The 21,299-nt window shown below is 44.4% G+C and overlaps 1 protein-coding gene across 1 annotated transcript in view; it reads right to left on the reverse strand.

Moving 5' to 3' along the window:
• The window catches only part of NSG2 (neuronal vesicle trafficking associated 2), a 38,084-nt gene extending 16,989 nt beyond the window's left edge, over positions 1-21,095 (reverse strand). The window contains exons 1-3 of the mRNA XM_086621435.1: positions 21,058-21,095; positions 20,345-20,495; positions 6,510-6,629 (exon numbers count right to left, since the gene is read on the reverse strand). Of these exons, the coding sequence (XP_086477561.1) occupies positions 6,510-6,629; positions 20,345-20,473 (249 nt within the window). The 5' untranslated portion in view covers positions 20,474-20,495; positions 21,058-21,095. The remainder of the gene's footprint in view (positions 1-6,509; positions 6,630-20,344; positions 20,496-21,057) is intronic.
• Between the last annotated feature and the right edge of the window lie 204 nt (positions 21,096-21,299).

The raw sequence follows: 21,299 nt of genomic DNA on the forward strand, positions 1-21,299 counted from the left end.
TTGCAGGTTACAGGAAGAACTATCAGCATAAAGCAATAGCCTGCGGGTGAACGCAGAACGTCCTATGGAGAAGTTTGAAGGAACCATGGCATGGAAGGGGAGTTTGGGAAGGGAGAGTTGGAGGGAGCAGAAAGACAGGAATACCACATTTGGGGCTGCATGTGTGCAGCAGAGCAAGAGAGAGCTGCCACCTACACAGCTGCAATGGCGATGCCCTCTAAAAACAAGGGCGAGGCGGGCAGGTGGGTAACTGTAGGCGTTCGGGGAGATGAGGCTTCTCTCAGAGCTCTGCTCACGGCGCAGTCATTCAGCAGTCCAGAAGCCACACGGCAATTCCCTGCACCGCACCGCACAAGACACCTTATGCCCATGTCTCAGTCGATCTCACCCACAGAAATGAAGCGATCCAGACCTGCTCCTCACCTTCCTCCACAAGCGTACAAGCCTGGGACTCTTCTTTCCTCTGAAATGCAATGGATGTGACACAAGGATCCTTCCACTACAAGATCTAGCTGAATACACTGGGGATTCCATGAGTCAGATTCTAGCAGTGCAAGCAGGGGAAGCATCTTCCACTTCAGCAAAGCTGCTACCAGCAGCAAACCAAGCTCTGGCCCTGGCCCAGAAAAGTCTTTCTCAATTAGGAGCCAAGTATTTCAGATACTGGCTTGGTTTTGATAACGAACAATTATTGCATCAATGTCTGTTTTGTAGGGTGTGGCTGGAGACAAACCAATTTTGTTCTAAGTCTTTCACATTAGGTCAAAGGAAAATAATTGTTTCAGTACGAGCATTTCGATAACAGAAACATTTGAATGGGTTCCACTATATTTTTGGAACCCAATGAAAAGTGTGGTGAATAATGACATCCACCGGATACTGGATCTGCATGTATCAGAGCAGCTTCAAGGTGGAGGGAGGAGAGGGTTGATCTAATGATAAAAAATATATTGTCATTGCATACTCAACAGGAACAGATTACACAGTCAGTGACTTTGAAAATGGATCTTGACAACTTGTAGGAAAAAGAGTGAAGTTCCCAGCCTTCTTCAGTGACAAATGGCTCTTCTCAGCTCTTCTCTGCCCTCTCTCCTTCAGCTCTCTTGGCACTGTGAGTGTCAGCCTTCCCACCTACCCCTTTCTCCTGGGAGCGTCCTCCTACCTCGACTTCAGGTTTCTGCAGACGCATCTCCCCTGCTCAGCCTCAACCTCTTCTCCCCAATAAACCCTTCCTCTGCTCTCTTCTGCCAAACCACAGAGCCCGTAGGTCACATCTCTGCAGGGCAGTGAGGTCCCAGGACTGGGACATCTTCATCAAGATCAATACTTGCAGATGATTTTTCCAGGTAGATAAATTGCTCACAAGAAAATATCTTAAACCTCAATTTCTCCCCCGTACACCCACTCCCAACTTGTTCTGTTAAAGACAAGTACATAGTTTAATTATTCCAACACTAAAAGACCGATAACTTCAGCTTTCTTATGAAAATGATCCACGAAAAGGAAAGAACTGTGGAAGACTTGAGAAGTCAGATTACTATGGTAGGTAACTATCACCCAGCTAATAGTTATTAAATCATTGTCTCCCTGAAAAAGCAGTAATGAATAGCTCTACGGCATTTAGTGATAACAGGTCAAACTCGTTGCACATGAACTTACTTGTGCAACAAAGAGGGCAATTTGCGCAAAACCAGTAAGTGACAGGCAGTTACATGTTGTAAGTCTACACTGAAAGGCCACTCCAGCACCTTTCCTGGTGCTATTCAGAGACAGAAAAATCTGGGCAAACTCAGGGCTAGCACAGGTCTACCTACACTCACTGAGTCTGACTGGATCAAGCACAAAATCCGTCTATTCTCCAGCTGTTTCATCCAACTATTCTCCAGCTTGTTTCTTCTTAAGCAGGGTGCTGATGTCTTGAACACAAGCTCCAGCTAAGTGGCAGTGAAGAAAGCGGATAGAAACCCACTCTTCACCTTACAAATGCTTCTGGTTGATTTCTGTGTTATCTGGACTGGTTGGAAGACAAAAGGAGTAACTGGAAACCCTGTCCTCAAGAAGTAACAAGACTTTTCATTGAATGGATAATCTGCTTGAAAAGCAAAAGAGCATTGGATCTCATTTTAGTATTGATAGAAAAAAATAAGGGCAGAAACACATGAGAGCGAAGATACTTGCATATAAGAGATTGTTCTTAAAAGCTGTAACATAGGATATCGCTGGCAAAAAGGAGCAGTAAGCCCTATCTCAAATGCAATGGGTTAGATCTGCTGTCCCACAAAGGAGCATGATTCTATGATACAGAGTCATTACAGTTGCAGATTTTTTCTCGAGCACCTCAGTGTCATCACTGGATAGCAAAGCATGGTAAGATACACTACCTTCAAAGCATGCAAAACAGAAGGCAAACACCAGACACTCCTCCCCTCCAGACTGAGAAACCTTGGTATACATCGTTACTGCAAAGTAAGATCTTTGCAGTTCATACACTTCCTAGAGGGACACACTCAAAAGGCATAAACAACGTGGAGGAGGCAAGGTCTATAAATCACTGCCAGTCAGCTTAGAAGAAATGTTGTCATTGCTTCTCTGTGGAGGAGTAAAACAATGGAAGAAATTCCTTTTATGTATGGATGGCTCAACCATAACACTATTTTAACATCATTTTCTTGTAACTCATCTACACACAACTATTTAAACATTTGTTATAAAATATGCATGGGGTGACTCATCTAGCTGAAGAATAAGCCTAATTGGTCAAACTTCCAGGACACTGTGTGCTGAGCTATACAGAATCATAATCTCATCTATTAGGAGATGTGACAAGTTGCAGAAGCTATCTAAAATTCCTGGAAGAGGTAGAGTGAAATAAGAACCGTTGCCTAGGGACAGTCTCTTCTTTACAATAATTAAAGAGCTCAGATCTGTGCTATTCTGGATGGATGAAAACTATGCATGCATAAGCTGAGATTCTGGCTTTGGCTTGCTCATGCGAGAAAGTTGTCTAATAATTCATTAGCCTATTCAATAAAAGATACCCAAAAGGCAGAAAAAAGGGCATCTGTGGATCTGACTGCCATGTTCATATGGTCCCAAAATTTACCCCAGAGATCCTGCTCTTGTGTATAACGCAGCTACATGAGTCAGGAAAAAAACAAAGAACATTGGAAGAATTTCCTTTTTCCCTGACAACATTCTCATACCAAGTGACCAGAAGTAGAGGAAACAAATGCACTTCATTAATTGAAACAGGAATGACAAAAACCCTTCCAGAGCCATTATTAGTGGGTATGGAGCACAGTCACAAACATGGAGTCCCAGCAGCATTTTTGCATGAATACTTAGTAACAATAGAGATTCCTTTTGCCATATTTCTCTGTGAATTGATGATAATTCTACCATTTGGGTGAAAAATAAAATACAGGACATCTCACTGTATTCTCGAGGATGTTAAAGTAGTGCAATAACAGACAGGAGAGGACCTCTCAGTTATTTCTTTGCCCCCTCTTACTGTCCTGTCTCTTCCCCAGCGTACAGGTACCATATACTGAGATGTATCAATCCTTATACGCAGATTAGTAGAGTCATAGTAGCAAAATTGCTCGCTATGAAAATCCTCCAATTCAAGGATTGCTGTGGACTCATACTAGGTGTACATGCATTTCCCATATAGATCTCACACATTTGGAGTGCACTAAACCATTGGACCATCTACTCATGAATGGACTTTTTGCCTTTCCTTCCATCATTTCTCTTGTAGAAATGAATGGGACGATTTCCTTGCTTCTGCCAGTGTATAGCTACCAGCAGCCTGGCTCAAGTATACATGAATATTTTAATTTTAATCAGTGTGTTAGCAGTAAGATGTGGATGATATTTCCAAAGCACTGCATACTGGAAGGCTACGAGCCAGTAAAAGAAAATACGATGATCTCATTTATATTATCTTTCTTTAAGCTTTTAAAGATGTAGCCAAACTGAGATAATAAAAGTTAAGTATTTACTATGATTTCCTCTTACAAAAAAAAACAAATGTAAAATGATTTCATCAGTACCAGATAACAGGCCTGCTTATAACCAGAGGGCAGTATTTGTAATAACTTCACTAAAAATATGAACCGGTATGAAAATGTGTTGCAATAAAATAAAAAAAAAAGTACAAAAGGTAATGAAATTTTACCTGTTATCTCAGCTCATTTTCGTCAGGAAATAATACTACAAACTTAATACGATACACAGAAGCCTTATGAAAAGCAGGCAGGGAGAGGCTTATAGTCTTATCCAGTATTAGACGAGAGGCTGAGTGGTTAATAAGTTGACACTGAAGAGCAGAGAATGGAAATCACATGGACTTTAGGGAAAGGAAACAGCTTTAAAAGGAGACTGTTGTGCTGCCAGGCTGCATAGGAAGAGGCACAGCTCCCACAGCCACCCCCACCGTGCAGCAAAGGGGAAGGCAGCTTAAACCTCTGCCAGTGCTGTGCACGCAGCTGGAGCCCCCGGCCCCCCGCGCCTGCTGCCGCGCGGTCCTCGTGTGTGCCCGGGTGAGAGCGATGGGAGATCTGCACCCAAAACAGGAAGGGGAGCAGGAAAATGCATTGAAAAGAGAGGTTTGAACGCAACAGCAAGTTGGGCATCTGAAGAATGGAAAAAATAAGATACTCTGTAGAAGGAGTAGGTGAAATGAGATTTACCCATAGCAGTGGATGAGCTGTATGTCTAACTTATGGGTCTCCAGCACACACAGTGCGTAAGGATGAGATGTTCTTGATCGTTTTTTTAAATAACAAGGCCAGATCTTTTGATGGGATTAAAACTTGGTCTTACACTGACCTTAACACTGTTCAGGGCTGCAGGATCCAGTGAAGTGAAGCACCATTACTTACAGTATCAACAATGCCATTTATTGCGGGTCACAAGCCAACACATCACTGCCAGGAGACTCGCATTTACTGTTGTTTCTCAGGCACATTGTGTCTGGTTCTGATTTGTACGTTGCTCACACTGGAAAGTGTCTGCTGGGTTTCCAAGACTGGGGATTTAACTGCGGATAATTCGCTCTTTACAAGTGGTACCAACGGAGAGTCATTACTGGCGGTAAGTGGGTACTACGCACGCAATGAGATCAGTGAGGAATACAGTCAAAATCAACAGCGTGTAAGCCACTGGTAAGTAATTTATACCAAAACATGTGATGTTCACTGAAAAAAAAACCCAAGAAGTTATAAAAATTTATTCACAGACCTCCTAGGAATAAATTATGGCTTTAAATATCCTGGATGGAAGTAACAGAATTGTCCTTGTGAAATACACATTAGTGAATTTCTAGAAAAAAACAGAATCAGTGCTATTCTGTAGTGCTTCAGAAAAGAGTAGCTAAACATTTCTCCTTTCAATAAGTTGAACAAGCCTTATCTTGAAGCTTATCAAGGATGAATGGTAACAATTTTTCCTGGATCACATTCCAATTTTAAAAGTGATAGTTTTCTTCTAAATTATTAGAAAATAATTACAACAACTTTTTTATTTCTTGCAAAATGAAGAACAACTGGGTCAAATAAAAGACCATTCAGTTCCTTGGGTCAATTCCTGTTAATTGTCGAGGATGATACTCTTTCACAAAAATTCATAAGTCTAATGCTAGCTTTTCAAGGAGCAGGACTATAGCTAGGCACTGCCTACTCTCTATGTTTTCTACTCAAGTCATTGATATTTCTTCTGACTTTGGAAATGTGAAATCAGATCTCACATTTTTATCACTCTCATCCTCTGTGGTTTAGGAAAAGCACTGTATCTTCGCAATGAAAAGGGTGAAAACACTAGCAGCTACACACTTGGAGTCAAATTTTAGGAGGAATTGAGCCATTCTAATACGCTGCAGTCAACAGGAACTGAGGGCACTCAATAATTCATGAGTTTCTTTCCATGTCTGAGTAAAGCCTGTTGAAAATTTCTGAAGGAAACATTTTTCATCAGAAAATTTCAATTCCTGTGAACCAAAACTGCTTACACGACAGGATATGCTTGGATACTTGCCTAATATCTCTTTTTTAATCCAGCTTGAAATGGTTTTTAATCCATAATAACATAATTTTTAATAAAATATTTTAAATATGAAAAGGGTTGTTTGAATACTAGACAAAAGAATTTTTAAAAGGTGAATCAAACTGTTTCAATCAATCTTCAATGTGATTTTTAAATTCTTTTTAAACACAAATGCTTGAGAAGAAAAAAGACTCAAACTTGTTTTACTTTCAATTTGGGCTGGAAAATATTTTCGTAACTTTTCTTAGGAAAAGGAAAACATTTCCTACTTTATATCTAGTTCTGAAGGTATTTTCACACCTGTCCTAAAAAAAAAAAAAGTTTAATACGCATGCAGATAAAACTCTTTGACCCTAGTGATGCGTGGAGTGTTCAATTTGTTATGTCTTTACTGTCACTTTGATTCAGTTATTTTAAAATGAATGGCATTTGCACCAGAAGGCAGCAGAATAACCATTTCTTACCTTTAGTCTTTCTGTTACACCATCAGTGAAACTGACTGTGAATTCAGCAATTTTGGGCACTCTGAGTTTTCCTTTGTTCTTCTGGTCAGGCTGATACTCTGTTCTTGTTTTCACAATTACCTGGAAAACAGCAACACTTCTAAGGTTTCTGCACACAGCATACACTTTTCTTGTTATCTAAGCTTTTTTATATAAACCAACCCCTGGACCTACACAAGTACCTCAGAACCACAAATTAACACAAACTCATCACACCCTCAGGAACTAAGAGAGACAGATAAATAGTCAGGCAGATACAGACTTGGGACAGTGAGCTTATCACACTGAGCCTTAAAATAGCTGACAGCAAAATGTCTGACACCCACTTTGGTTTAGGACCAGGCAGGTAATTTTTATATCGTATTCAACAGGCACAACATGCAGAATAACAGCCCATCCTATAGAAGAGCCTCACTTATTAAAAACCCCGTCCTAACAAGTTCCACTGAAGCCAATTTAAATTTAGGCCATTTGGCATCTCATTTATTCAGGCTCCAGATTATCAATATTAATCTCATGCTATCACCTTGGGTTTTTCCCAGAAGATCTCAGTGTCATTTGCTGACTAATCCAGGCCCTACTAATCCTATAAAAAGAGGCGTCTTACGCCAATGGAGAAGCTGTAAGTGGCTTTTAAAAGGGTACGGTCAAATTACCAAAACTGCACTGTCAATCCACATTGAATTTATTTGTAACCTAGAACAACCCTAAATAATTTGGGTAAGAGGCACCCACTGCAAATATAGAAAAGGTAACACCTAATGCCAACTGCTGCCAGAGGGGACGAGCATCGGGCTGTACTCTGAAACCAACAGCTGTGGAGAAATTTTCCAGCTGCTGCAGCATCCTGTGAAAGTTTCTCCACAAACAGCCCTTGAGAGGAGTGAGCGTATCCATCCCATTATGCACAACAATCTTAAAAGACTACCCATCCATGAGCCTTTGCAGCCATATCGCGTCGTGAGAGCAAGCCAGCGCAGCCACGCTACCTTACTCTAGCTGGGAAATGCAAGAGAAGACAGAACCCTGTTTTCAGCGCTGGCCAAGAGCTGGAGCCCATCCCTCGAGATGGGGGCTGTGGTGGTGAGCACACACTGCTGCTGTGCTCCTGCACAGGATTCCCAACCCGGGAACAAGGTCCACAAAGCATCCAACAGTTTGGTGTGGTTCGCAAGGTTTGGATAGGTTAAACACAAAAGGATAGAAAGAACATTGAAGCTCTCGATCCCAGGGCCAACACTTCCACTTTTTGGCTTCCCGTTCTGAACTGCAGGACTAGGCAGCCGTCAGCCTTGCCAAGGTGAAAATTAAATACTCCAGGAGCGGTGACTGGCTCATACGGGAGTGACAAGAGTGATCCTAAAGCTCTTCGTTAGAAACAAAAAGTCTTGAAGGATTGAAAAAGATTAAGTGACGCACAAGGTTGAGTAACCAGCTAATGAAGAACCTATTTCCAAATGAAGATACCAAAGTCTGGTTTGGACCAGAGAAAACCCAGGTATTTAATCCTCCTGCACTTAATGCCTTGTGAAAATCAGAGTAAGAGAAAATCAGTGAGGAGTCATAAGCCAATTTTCTGGATTCAAATGCAAATCATTAAAGGCTGATGAATATTTACGTCCTTCAGCAAATCCCTCTCAAGAACATTTATTACAGTAGCTTTTGCAACATTAAGACTTGGGAAGAAGAGGGGACAAAAAGCCACACAAATATATTTATATTAGCATTTTGGAACTCAGGACTTCTGATGACACAACATAGATAATGGGAAATGACACCGGGGGACAAGCTCGATTTGGCAGGTTTGGGATGAACTCTTAACCCTACTCTGAACCTACTACTGAATCAAACCCCACTACACTCTGAAATGCAGCCCAGCGCACTACGGACCAAATAAAGAAAGCAAAGCTCCCTCTCCAGCCCAGACAAACTGGCCCAGGTTCGCTCTGAGTTAGGAACAAGCAATAATGTCATTTTCTCACTCAAAAGGAGGCAAGTGCACTCAGAACTCCACGCAGCTGGCCCCGAGCTTTCCAGTCTTCTCACTGGGCTTTTGTAAACCCAGTACAGTAAATTACAGACTGTCAGCCATCAACACCTGCCAACCAGTGTTCAGAAATTGCACTCATTCTGTTTTCAAACCTACCAGTCACAATATCCAATTCTCCAAAATTCATGCTTCCTGCTTGACATAAATCTTAGTTGCAGACAAAATTTTTAAATGCACATGAGGGTTCTTCCATGAACTCTAACATTAGGTCTTAATGAAGGACCATGAAGCCAGAATATAGGGGGGGAAACAATTAAAAGCCTTACTTTTTTCTAGATAAAATTTAATTTTCTTTCATTCTTTGTTGTTAACATCTGTTTTCTTACAGGTATTTTTTAACTGTTTTTACATTCAATCAATATCCTACAAGCAGCAAAGTCTGAATTACGCTGTCTACAGGGATACAGCATGAAACTAAAAACAGACCCACACAGCCCTTCACGAGCCTTCAGGTTCAAGTCCAGTGGCAATGTGTATCAATCACGTCTCTGAATAAATAAGTAAGCTCAGTCCCCAGCCAGCTCAGAAGCCACTTGAAACACAATTTGCTGACTGTGCCAGCAGTGAAACGTGTGTGTGCAGGGCCGTAGTCATCCTGCTGGTCAGTGTTCTGCAGAGAAATTCGCAGAGGTATCAAAAAGCTTTAGCAGAGGAAGTAAGAAGTGCCTTTGCTTAAATGCCTTTTGGCATTGCAAAAGCTAAATATCCGCTCTCAGAAATATCTTTGTCAGACACCTGGTGGAATTACACAGCAGAAGAAAGACAAGGCAGTCAGTAAGTAAGGTCTGATCTTTAAAGGAGAACACAGAAATAAAATGACAAAGGACAAAGAGAGAACGGAAAACCTGCAGTGTGGGGGTAGCATTCAATATTGTGGCAGTAACGATAAAAATGCAATTTTGCTGAGGGCACAGGGTGCACATTTAGAAGGAAAAAGCTACCTCTGGTTCAGTCCTCTACAGTCTAAATAAATAAGCCTGAGCACAGATCCCACGTCTGCAGCAACGTTCACCCCCTCTCCATCCAACAAGCTGCCATCAGGATGCCCACGCAAAGGCTTCTGGAAATGGAGTTGTGTTCATCCCACTCCTCGAGCCTCCTGCAGTAGTGAGACCACCCCAGTCAGGGCTACCTTAGCAGTATCCCCAGAAGGGAGCGAACACTGTCAGATGATAAATCACAGATACAGTTTTTAGTGGAGCATTTGCTGCACTGACAGCCTCCCATGCATGTGTCAGTTGTGTCTCTGAAACAAGTTGAAATGAGAGCTGGTCAAAACCCAAAAGAACTTGTCTAAAGGACAAAGTACTAATCTAAGTGTAGATTTAGAAAAGGAATAATTATTCTTACAGAGAAATTTTTCTAAATTTTTAGCATTGTTGGGTTTTTTGCAATTTTGGTTGTTTGTTCTGTTTTCGTTTTCCAGTTTTCTGATTTGGGTTGGGTGGGAAAGAAGATTTGCCTTCCCTCCATTCCCCACCGTCACTCCTTTTTCATCTTTCCTTTCCATTTTGTCACTGAGAAAAAAATTCCCAGCAGTAAAGTCTTCCAGAAGTTCTAACCAAATTGCTGTTGGATGTACAGTAATAAAAACCCCACTGACTCCACAGTCAGTGCAGTGATCAGTGTTCATTTATCACTGGCTGCCCCAGAGCAGTGCCATCGGAGCTCAGGGTCCCACTGTTTCAATGCAAACAAGGTACATTCATCTCACACCACGACAGGTTTCCTGGGAGAGCTACTGGTGTTTATTACAAACCACAGCAAACAGAACGATCTCCATCCCCTCTTCTTGGCCGTTTTGCAGCTTTGCTGACTTCAGTAGCTATTCCTGATTGAAACCGGCAAAAGGGAGTATAAAATTGGGGCCCTGTGTAGGTTACAATTTGAAGCAAACTGAAGTGACAGAAATGCCCATCTCCTCATCCTCTTCTCTGCAATGCTGTTAGGTGGAAATGAGCTGCTGGAAGGGGGTAACTCCCAGAGCTGGCAGCAACGCTGGGCTGTGCTCTGACCTCCTGAGTACAGACAATGAACACAAACGATCCAACCAGTGCTTAAATGGACAAGTGGTCTCTTGAATGCTCCCAAAAAGACGAGTGCCCTCTGTACCTCCACTGCAGCAACACCCTTCTGCCCATTTTCTGCACCTGCCCCCCCTCGAGCTCACAGCTCCTTCTGCGTGGTCCCTAAGGCTTGTCCTAACTCGTACTCCTCATGGTGAGAGGGGTCTGGCTGGTTTAGGTTGGCACCCCTAACTGCGAGCTTACTGGGGCAGAGGAGGATGATGATTGTTATTATTATTATTATTATTATAATGAAGCAACCTGCACACCCGCAAATGAATACTGAAAAGCAGGAACAGTCCCATCAGCTTTTTGGATTGTCTGAGCCTTTGCGACTGCTGGATAAATACCCTTCCAACTTTTTTTGACACTTGTCAGCCTTTGTGTTTCATTATTGAGGCCCCGATTCAGCACCAGCTTAGGCCTGTGCCTCACTTTGTGCCGTGTGATCATCCTCCAAAGAGAGCAGCCTCCCTGCCAGCTCAGTCCAGCCTACCTATAGCACTTTAAAGCCAGTACCGTGGATGAAGAATACTAGCTCAGGGGATCTCCCTGCAAATGATGTTGCTGCTGTAACCTGTTCTTAAAGTTTTCACATTATTTCCTAGAGATCCTCCACTACCTTTAAACTGCAGAGAAACTGTGCTGGTTATGACAGATGCAATAAAGGATACACAAATAAATTACCTGGGGTTTTCTTCATTTTACATCCAAAATAAGACTGTTCTTTGAAAGCTGCTTCCTAGCTGGAGTTTGCAGACTGGTTGTAAGAATACAAGAAAAAAGGGCTTCCACAGAGCAGCAAAAAGACACATCTAATTATAGGAATCCGCCCTGCCAGTCCTTGCAGCTTCCTGAAAACTAAGTTTATCTAGCATTTGAACTCATTAACTTCTAATTCAGCAAAGCACTTAAGCATGCAAGTTGTCCTATTAACATCAGCAAGATCAGTCAGATATGTAAATTTAAGTGTGCATTTAAGTGCTTTGGCCACATCAGAGCTTAAGCTGGCTACAGTCACCTTCCCAGAGCCAGTTCTAATACCGATGCTCAGGGCTCCTGGTGGCATTCTTCAGCAAGGCTGCTCAAAGTGTCTTACATACCAACATGACCCCAGCATCCCCAAATTACTGATGGAGGAGTAGGGAGCAAAAAAAAAGGAAAGAAGCTTAGTGATGTGCTGAGTCACAGCAGCAATTGGCGGTTGAGTCAGGAAGATGGACCATGGCTCACTGCTACTTAAGAGTGCACCGCCTTTTCTCAGGTTTTCATTAACTGAGGGGTAATAGTAGCTCCAGCACATTCTCCATATAAATATAACATTTTGGGGATTAGCGGCTAGCAAGAGATATGGCTGGGGTGGGTAGGAAGTCAGACGCTCTATGGCAATGGCAGCTCTCTGCAGAATTGTTGTCCTCAATCATCCCAGGTTAGCAGCTGTAATAACACTCTCCATGTCTTGAAAGGTTTTTTACTTTCTGTCATCTTTCTTGCATCTTCTGGTTCCTCATCCCAATCCCTCAAAAGCTTTTCTGCAAGAGATCAGTAGCAGACTGTAGATAATGGCCTGTAAAAGTTATAAAAACCCAAACACGACAGGACAACAAGCCATATCTATCATGCTGCTCCACACAAGCAAGATTTTTCTAATTATGCTGTTTGTCCTAAGCCTAAACACACTTATTATTCTAGGCTTAATGCTAGTGACACCACTGGAATCAAAAGGAAACCTTTCCTCAGCTTTAATGAATGCAGGACCAGGCAACTTCTCTGGAGAGATGTTTTGGAAAATTATAGGTGTGCTGAGGTGAGAAACAACTGATGAGAGTCTGCGTACACCAGCAGAAAATCCATCATCGACAACCTTGAGAAAGTAAACAGTGGGAGAGTGCTGGGAAATCTAGAGATTTCAGATGCTGAAAGAAAAAGAAAGCAAGCTGCTAACCAAGTGGACTATATTAAAAGCATTTGCTTTCACGAGGAAAGAGCAGAGTAGACGTGAAATGTGACAAATGGAAAAATATCACATTAAGCATGGAACCTTAAAAAGGATTTTCCTGCAACGGGATGAAGTAAGTGTTTCAGAAAATGAACTGATATGAATTCTGAGTCTTGTCTCAGACTGGCTAAACGTAACATCATTTATTGCCACTTTGTATTTGCGTTTGAGCTCTATGGTTTTCCCTAAAGAAATGAGTAATAATATTTAACATAACTGGCATTGTGAAAACTTTAAATTATTCATTTGGAAAAAGGACATGCAGCCCTGCTGTAATTCCCACTTCACTGCCACGGTGCATGTAATATATTGTGGTTCAGGTGCTGCAAAGTGCAAAGCATAAAAATTTAAAATACTACTTCCCGGGATTATTAATAATGAAGAGTCTCTCACTCAGAGTGGCTTTCAGAGTGACAGAAGAGATAAACAAAATATGTTTCTCCTACCAAGGAGAAAGGTCTCCTCCAGGTTCAAAGCTGGACTTTGTAGTCCCACAAAATGGTTGTAACGCACCCAATCAGCTCCCATGTAGATTAGTCATGCTCACTTTTAAATGAAAATGAGACTCTTGGCTTCCAAAGACAGGCTTTTCTTCATTTCTTGCAGAGACAGAACAGAAAACACACACTTATCACTGCCACAGACATGGCGGTTTCCTTTGTCTTCACCACCCAACTGAGCATCAACAGCTGAGAAGGACCTTAGACTGAGTCCCAGTTGTATCATGCTGTCCAGGTTACTGATGACGCCAAAGTGGTGGCCCCCAGTCTTGGCACTCAATCTGCTGTGACTGGGTGGGTTTCTATGCTCGTGTGCTACAAGCCAAAGGCTAAAACTCATCACCTGCTCGCACATGAAACTCTCCAGTGACCTGCAAGCTCTAATTCTCACACATAGCCAGCTTCAAAGAGCAAATGAGATGTGCACGTCGCCAGTGGTAGCTGAAGTTAAAATACTTAGCAGTAAAAGAGCATAGGAAAAGAGATGGAAAAATCATGTTTCAGGGCTTAAGACAATCTCTTTCTTTGCAGGCTTAGGATGAAACATTCATAGTCAGGAACAGCTCCATGCCTAATGCAGCATCTCCTGTAACTACTTCTGACTCTTGGCTACTGCTACAAACAGGACATGTTGGACTGGATGGACTAGTAATATGAGACTACCTGGCAATCACCATGCTGCAAATTCCCAGATTTTTAGACAATTAGGTCTTTAAAAACTTTCCCAAATAATTGTGACTATATCCCACCTCATGAGAGAGACAGCCGTGCTTCCAAATCTACAGGATGAACACATCTCAGCAGGCAGACTTCCCAGAGATTAGTATTAAAATTGGCATTTGGGATGTATGTAATAGCAGTCCCCATAGCAGCCTAGTCACTATTTGAATACATGGAATGCGCGAAATATCAAGCAGCAAAAAGAAGGTAAAAAAAACAAAGAAGTATGCCTGGGGATCAAATCCATAGTCAATGGAGAAAGCCACAGTCAATAGAAACACTGCTTTTTTTCCCTCTATCAGCTCGTCTAATGGATGTTGTGCTGGAAACGAGTTTCACAGGGGGTGGTAGAAAAAAGTGGTCTCCTGAATCAGTGCCAGGAGGATATTCCAGGCATAAGGAACATCACAAAAGGACAAAGACAGCAAATGTAATCAGCCCTGGCATCGCCGATGAAAGGCAGCATAAAATGCAAAGGCTGCATTGGGAGTGGAAAGCAGCTGAGAAGGGAAAGGCATAGCTCGCAAGCACAAAGGGAGCTTGGAAATTATTCAGCTAAGTCTCCCTACAAATCCCCAGGTGACCATAACCACCAGCAACCCACAGGAGGTTGTGAAGGGGTGACAAAAATTGATTTCAGTAGGTTCAGCCAGGCGGGGGTATAGCAAAGCAGACAAAAGAATCAATCACTCAGCTATAGTGATGGCAAATTGGCCAGGGTAAATTAGCAGAGCTCCATTGATTTCATCCAAACTACGCTGATTTACACTAGTCAAGAATCCTGCCCAGTCTTTCTTTCCAGACCAGTAACTGGTGTGCGGGGTTCACTTCACAGTCTTACTGAAATAGCTTCCACCTGCAGCAACGGGCTTTCGTGTTAGAATAAAGAATAGATTGCCACAGGCTTAGCCAACCATCCGTACCCCAACACACTCCTCCTGTGTCTGTTTCTCCTGTTTCCGCAGAATGCAGCTCTAGGAATTGCCGTGCAGACATAACTGGCTTTAAGAGAGGCACTGGAGCTCCCACAACCAGACACGAGCTACCTTTAAACCACCCAATTCAGACACGGAGAGCAGCGCAGTTAAGGAAAGACATTTCTGCACAGGCTACACAAATCCTGAGACTTTCCACAGCGGAGAGCAGCAGCAGCAACATGTTCTCTGCATGCGAGGGAGGTGGCTGAACGCTGCCCAGGTGTGTGCCAGGGCTGCGAGGACACGCTCGGATTGCAGCACAGCCCTGCTGCAAGTGGATCACCCGTGCACAGGGGTGTTCGGGGTGCTGTCGGGAAGGGTAGCCCAACAGCAGCTATATCTAAAGAAGAGGAGCATCAACTACCAAGGGCCTCAAGTAGGGCTGTTCAAGACATGCAAACAAAATCAAAAAGGTTACCCCAGAAACCCCACACTGCCAGAGGGAGTGTTGCTGCAAATATTTATTACAGCTTAATGAGCAGATGCACTGTTTACATTCAAATACACATTTACAGGACAAACGGATTTGCACAGTGCAAAAGGGGGACAAATGCCACAGGAGGGGAAGGCTCAGACTTTGCTATTTGTGAGGATTAGGCAGAGCATCCCAAGTGGAGAAAGGAAAGGATGGGGAAAGGCAAGACAGCCTGCCCCTTCCTTCATATTTGCAATGCTCTCTTTTCATCCCCTTCCTTTCTTCTATTCACGCTTTCTTTCCCTTCGCATCCTCCTCCTCCCTTTCCCTCTTCCTTCCTCCTACCCTCACGACTACCAGCCCTGTCCCATCTCTCCTTTCTGCCATTTGCTCCATCCCACCAAACACGGCAGCAGCTTGAGCCGGAGCACGGACGCTGGCCCCAGCTCATCAGGAGCCCTCCCAGGCAGCGTCGGGGACGGCTGAGCTGCCGCCAACCCCACCACGTGTAGCAGCACCCCAAACCCGGCTCTGTGCCACCCTGACGGTGTGTGCCCCGGCTAGAGCCGCCTCGCAGAGGGCAGGCAGACACCAGTGCGTCGGGACAGAGCTCCAAGTAGTCCCCGAGGTACAAAAGCATTCATCCAGCGTACTGTTAATTATGCCTGCTCAGCTGGCCAGGACAAAACATTATTTTCTGTTAAACCAACAGGGACAGGCTGTGAACACAAGGGACCCTCCAGATTTGCAGAACTCTTGATTAGTCTGTGTAAGCGCGCGGCCTTGGCCGCTCAGAGAGGGGGGAGGCCAGGGAAGGCGAGAGGCAGGAGCTTGGGGTGGGAAAAGCATTGAAAAGAGCAGTTACATCTATTTTTTTCTTTCTTGGGTTGGATGGCAGGAATTTGTCACCAGAGAAATTACTTCTCAAGCCTCCAGATGCATTCAAAATAAAGAACAATGGACCACATGATAAGCCTTCTGCAGCCTTCACCACAAAAGAGATGCCGGATGTTTTTTTTCAGCCATGACAATAGCTTTCATGCACTTTTGTGTTATGTAAAATTAGTATTTTTACTGCCAGAATGGAGGCATTTCCTGCTGGATTATACTGAAGCATGCCTACGAGACCAACGGGTCCCCAGTTGGCCTCATTTAAAATTTCAGTGAAACAGTATGGTCCCTGAAGAGCTGCATATCTTTTAGCATTACCATTGCAGAGACACGTAACAATTACAGCCAAAGCACTCTGTCTACGCCTAGGAAAACAAATGAACCGCTAGCCTTTTCCCCTTTGGTCCTACAAGAAAAAAGGCTGCTTTTTTTCTGCTTTTTGAATACAGAAGAAATGAAATTCAGAGACACAAAAAGACAGGTCAAAGGCTTGTCACCGGTGATGGCTATTATTCCTGTTACATGGATGGATTTCGGCAAAAAAGGCCATGAAAAATTATTTAAGAGCATCTGTCTCTGCCTTCTGCAAATGCTGCCCCAGCAAGAGAACAGGGGGCAGGGCGAATGCTTGAAGATAGTCAATAAATATAAATACGCAGCAGGTTCACACCCTAGGGGAGGAATTACTGTCCCGGGTACATTTCTCCCCTTGCAGCCATACAACTGCTGACAGAACGGCGAGAATGCTGATGCTGCAGCACGAGTAGCACGAGCCTTGGGAGGAGACATTCTCGTTTGGTCGAAAAAGAAACAGTCAGTCCAGTGGCCAATAATTTTTTTAAAAAGGATGCCAAATTCAAGCCTCCTGAACTCCTGCCTGGATTTTTCCAACAGCATCAAGGTGGAGGTCAGAGGGAGCTGCTAAGCTCACAGCACTTTGAAAAACAAGCCTGTTAGGACAGCATCCCCAAAACGACAGCCAGTAAGTTTAAGCATATCTTCAAGAAAGTGTCTCCCCCTATCACGCCCCACATGATTTCTTATATTCAAGGAACTATCTGAAAAGACATAGGCTTCAGGGATTACACTGCATGAGCAAAACCCTCAGGTTTACGTTCTTTCTCTGCATTCTTTCTCTGAAAGTGGAGCTAGACACAGAAACACTTTGAAAGAGATGAAGCTATGGTGAAACACCTACAGAGGTTAATGCTGAGAGTCACTTAGAGGGATCCTGTTACAGAAATATCCTTAAAATGAATAACGATCAGGTATTTAAAGCCCTTAAAACACACTTTCAGTCTGTAGATTCCATGGCCTTTGTTGGGTGTGTTTCAGGATCTGCAAGGTAAGTATACGGACAAACAACAGGTTTGGTTTTATTCAACTTGCATGCAGGTGTCAACTGGAAAAAACACTGGTGCCTATAAATTAACAGAGCTTGCACACCCTTGCCATGTACATACACCAAGTGAAGGCATTATTGCACACTGGTAGTAACAGCAGTTGGGTTGCCCAGCACACACCTAGTATACTCCTGGATCACTAGCCAAAGCCGGTACTCCTCCACCTTTACCAGACAGACCGAAGCTGGAGCAAGTACACAGCCCCAAGCGGCGGTCAAACCTCCTTCCTCTGGTTTGGATGCACCCCAGACCCAAGGACAGATTCAGGTTGGGACCTCCCATTGTCTTAAATGAAGATCCCCTCTAACGGTCAGGAGAAGCCCACAAAGAGGATTATCTAGTAGGGTTGTTCACCTCCCACCTTAGATTTCACATAGAGGAAAATGCCAGGGAGCACCAAGCTCTTTGTTGCACAGGCAAAGGCGAAGTGATGCGCGGCAGGCGCAGGGCAGGAGCATTGCCTCCTCGTGGTTACACGCCAGAAGCAACGGGTTTGTGTTGAACAAAAGGAGTGAGCAAAGCCCTGCTGAGCAGTCGGGCACAGATCTCAACACCAAAGCTGGTTGGGCTCTGGTCGTTTACACAGCAGCCCATGTAAGAGGCACAGAAAGCACTTTGGCTTGTGTTCTCACTCTCCCAAGCTAAAAATCAACTGCTGGCAGGTTTAGGAATATATAGAAAAAAGTCAAATCGATTTTAGTTTGGGTTGGTTTTTTTCAACCCTGCCTCTGGACTGCAAGGCAAGGCCAAACAAGAATACGCTCTGAAAGACTTGAAATCCATGTCCACTCTTCCTTGGGCTCACAGTCTGACTGAATTCAATAGCAGCTTTGCTTTCCTAAGTACAAAGCTGAAACTTCCCCCTATCACTTAACCTTTGCCCAAGCTTTTCACCTGAGGCTCAACTCCTTATAGCAGGTCTTTAAATAGACCCTCTGCCCTAGGGTGAACTCACCCCAACAGAACCTGTTCTACAAAGAGCAAAGGAAACAGATTGTGAATTATTTTGCTTTTGTCATAAATAACCTCTCCTTCTTGTGAACAGATCTCCAGTCGCCGTTAACCCCAGGTCTACTGCCCATAGGAGCTGAACCACAGCCTGCAGAAATCAATACCATTGACTCTAATGAGTTCTGAATCATGCTTAGCTGGAGATACATCCCGCTCTTCCAGCAAAGAAAAATATGGATGTCAGTAGATGTACTGACAGTAATGTATGCTAATGAAGGTAATGTAACCTAACAACATGTGAATTATTGATGTAGGCATGTTTAAACAGAAAAATCAGCAAGGAATCACACCAGACCAATACACTCCAGTGTTTGTTCACCAACAGGCAATTGGAACGTGGTGGTCGTGAGAACAATCATTACCACTTCATTAGCTCGAAAGGATTTTTGTTAGGGTATCTATGTCTCACCTGATACATGAGTCATTTAAATTTTGTGACACTGCATGATCTCAATGAGACATTTGTACTAGCATCAGATGAGCTACTTTTACACATCTATAGATTCCTCTGAGCTTTTCAGATGTTTATGATAAATCACACTGCTTTGCCTCAATTATTTTGCTTAATCTCATTTATCAGAGTCATAGATAAAGGCAGGTTTAGCCTCTCATCCACAACAATTCATGGAAGTGTAACACTGCTGAATGCAGCGAAGTTGCTCTGATTGCCATGAGGCACATGGAGAACGAAACCAGCTCCTTTGTCTGGTGGTTCCCAGGATGTCAAGACAGTTGACTCTGCTCTATCATAAAATAAACACAGTTTGTCTATCTAGACAGTTTTATGATCTCCATCATCATGTTCACCTAACGTATTTAGAGAAAATTCATTTTGCACTATAGTAAAAACAGGATATGTGTTCAATAATCATCAGTGTTAATTTTACTATTATTCCATTACCCTGTGAGATCTAATCATTCTGTCTGTACTTTCAGGAGAGTTGGCTCCATCTCTGTGGTATCTGGGAACTACATTGCAGACAGGCTTTGTTTTTGTAAGCACTGCTGGGGCATGCGGATTTTTATGGTCTCATCATGTCCTCAGCAGGTTATATGGATATGCATCGTCACTGCATCGATATAGACAAAAGATTTCCTAGCACATACTGCATCCAAAAAACCCCAACCACCACACCGCAGCCAATCGCCGATGCACATTTCTGGACATTTTAGTGCTGCATTCAGCTCCGAGAGTGTTGAGTGGGCAGGGGAGAAAGCTGTCCCCTGGCTGGAGCCAATGGGGGAAACGAATCCCGGGATTGCTCCATCACTACCCCGTGCATGGAGGATCCCAGACGCTCTCTTCAGAGAAATCAGCATCCTCCATGCCCAGATAAGCTTTGCGCAGCCGTGGCAAAGAAAACAAACCCTAACTGAAATAATTAAAATAGCTGCTTATTTCAAAAGAGTTATCGCATTACTCTCAACGCAGGCAATTAATCTTCTAGCAATAACGCGCTGCAAACTGCTCCTCGGTTTCCCCAGCACTTGCAAGAGAAACACACCAAGCCTTTTCCAGTTGTATTTATGAAGGAATATTTGGGTTTTTTTTGAGAAGAGAAGGGGTTGGGGACAGCTGCGTGCTTATTTGCCACATTAAAACAGATAAACACACAATGAAAGATATCCCCGTTTTATTTACTGAATAAACACTATGCCACAGTTCGTGTCATCAGAGACCAGTAAGTCACCAGGGCAGTGAGAACCACGGGGCACGTGTGTGTGTGCAGAATCATGCAGGAGCGCCATTTGATTTCATTTTACCTTTTCCGGAGCTGGGAACTGCAGGTGATTTACTTCCAAAGGTGTGATCAAAGGAACTGTCTGAAAACCATCTTCGTTGGATGGTTGTTTGTTGTTCTTGTCGTTTAAATTACTCCCCAGCTTCACCATTCTCGGACCTTGCTTTCCAGACCTAAAACCAGCAAGACGATCAATGTCAGGCGGGCAGCGGGAAGGGAGGGTTTCTGCCGTGCCCTGCCCGGTTGGACGCAGCGTACCGGTTACCCGGTATTCCAGGATGTGCCGGGATTCCAGCCACGGCACATACCACGCCACGACCCGACTTCACGGATGCGCTGTTGTGCTGTACCTTACGCAGACCCCCCCAAACACCCCCGAAACCCCCCGCCGGGAGCCCGAGCGCGCTGCTCCCAACTCACCGGCACCGCAAACGGCGCTACGGGCGGGGAGCGCCGCCGCCACCGAAACAAGCCAAACGCTCACGGGGACGGGGCGCACCGCTGCCAGGCTGGCCCCAGGGAGGCTTTTGATCTTCCCCCCCCTCATTTTTTTTTTTCGAAGGCACAGAAACCCTCCCTTGCAAACCCCACACCCCGGGAGACCTGGGGGTCCCCTCCTCCCGGCTCCCCCGGGGGCGGCGGGCCGGAGGGGTCGCGCCTCACGGGGGGATGCTGAGGAGGGGGTGCGGCGGGCACCCCCCGAGCCCCTCCCGCCGCCCCCGAGCCCCTACTTACTGCAAACCACGCGATCACCGGCGGCGGCTCGGCCCGGGCGCTGCGGCGGGGAGGGGCGGGGGAAGGCGGAGGCGAACGGGGCGGGGGGGAAAGGTTCCCGTTAATTTTAATTTGCGGCTCCGAGGCGCGCGGGGGGAGCGGTGCTGACGGGACAGCGCTGCGCCCTGCGCTCGGCTGCGGCTCCGCAAGCGCGACTGAGGGCGGGCGCGGGCGGCAGCGCCCCCCCCCCCCCCACCACCGCC

The sequence above is a fragment of the Tauraco erythrolophus genome, chromosome 16, assembly GCF_009769465.1.
Source record: "Tauraco erythrolophus isolate bTauEry1 chromosome 16, bTauEry1.pri, whole genome shotgun sequence".
NCBI lineage: Eukaryota > Metazoa > Chordata > Aves > Musophagiformes > Musophagidae > Tauraco > Tauraco erythrolophus.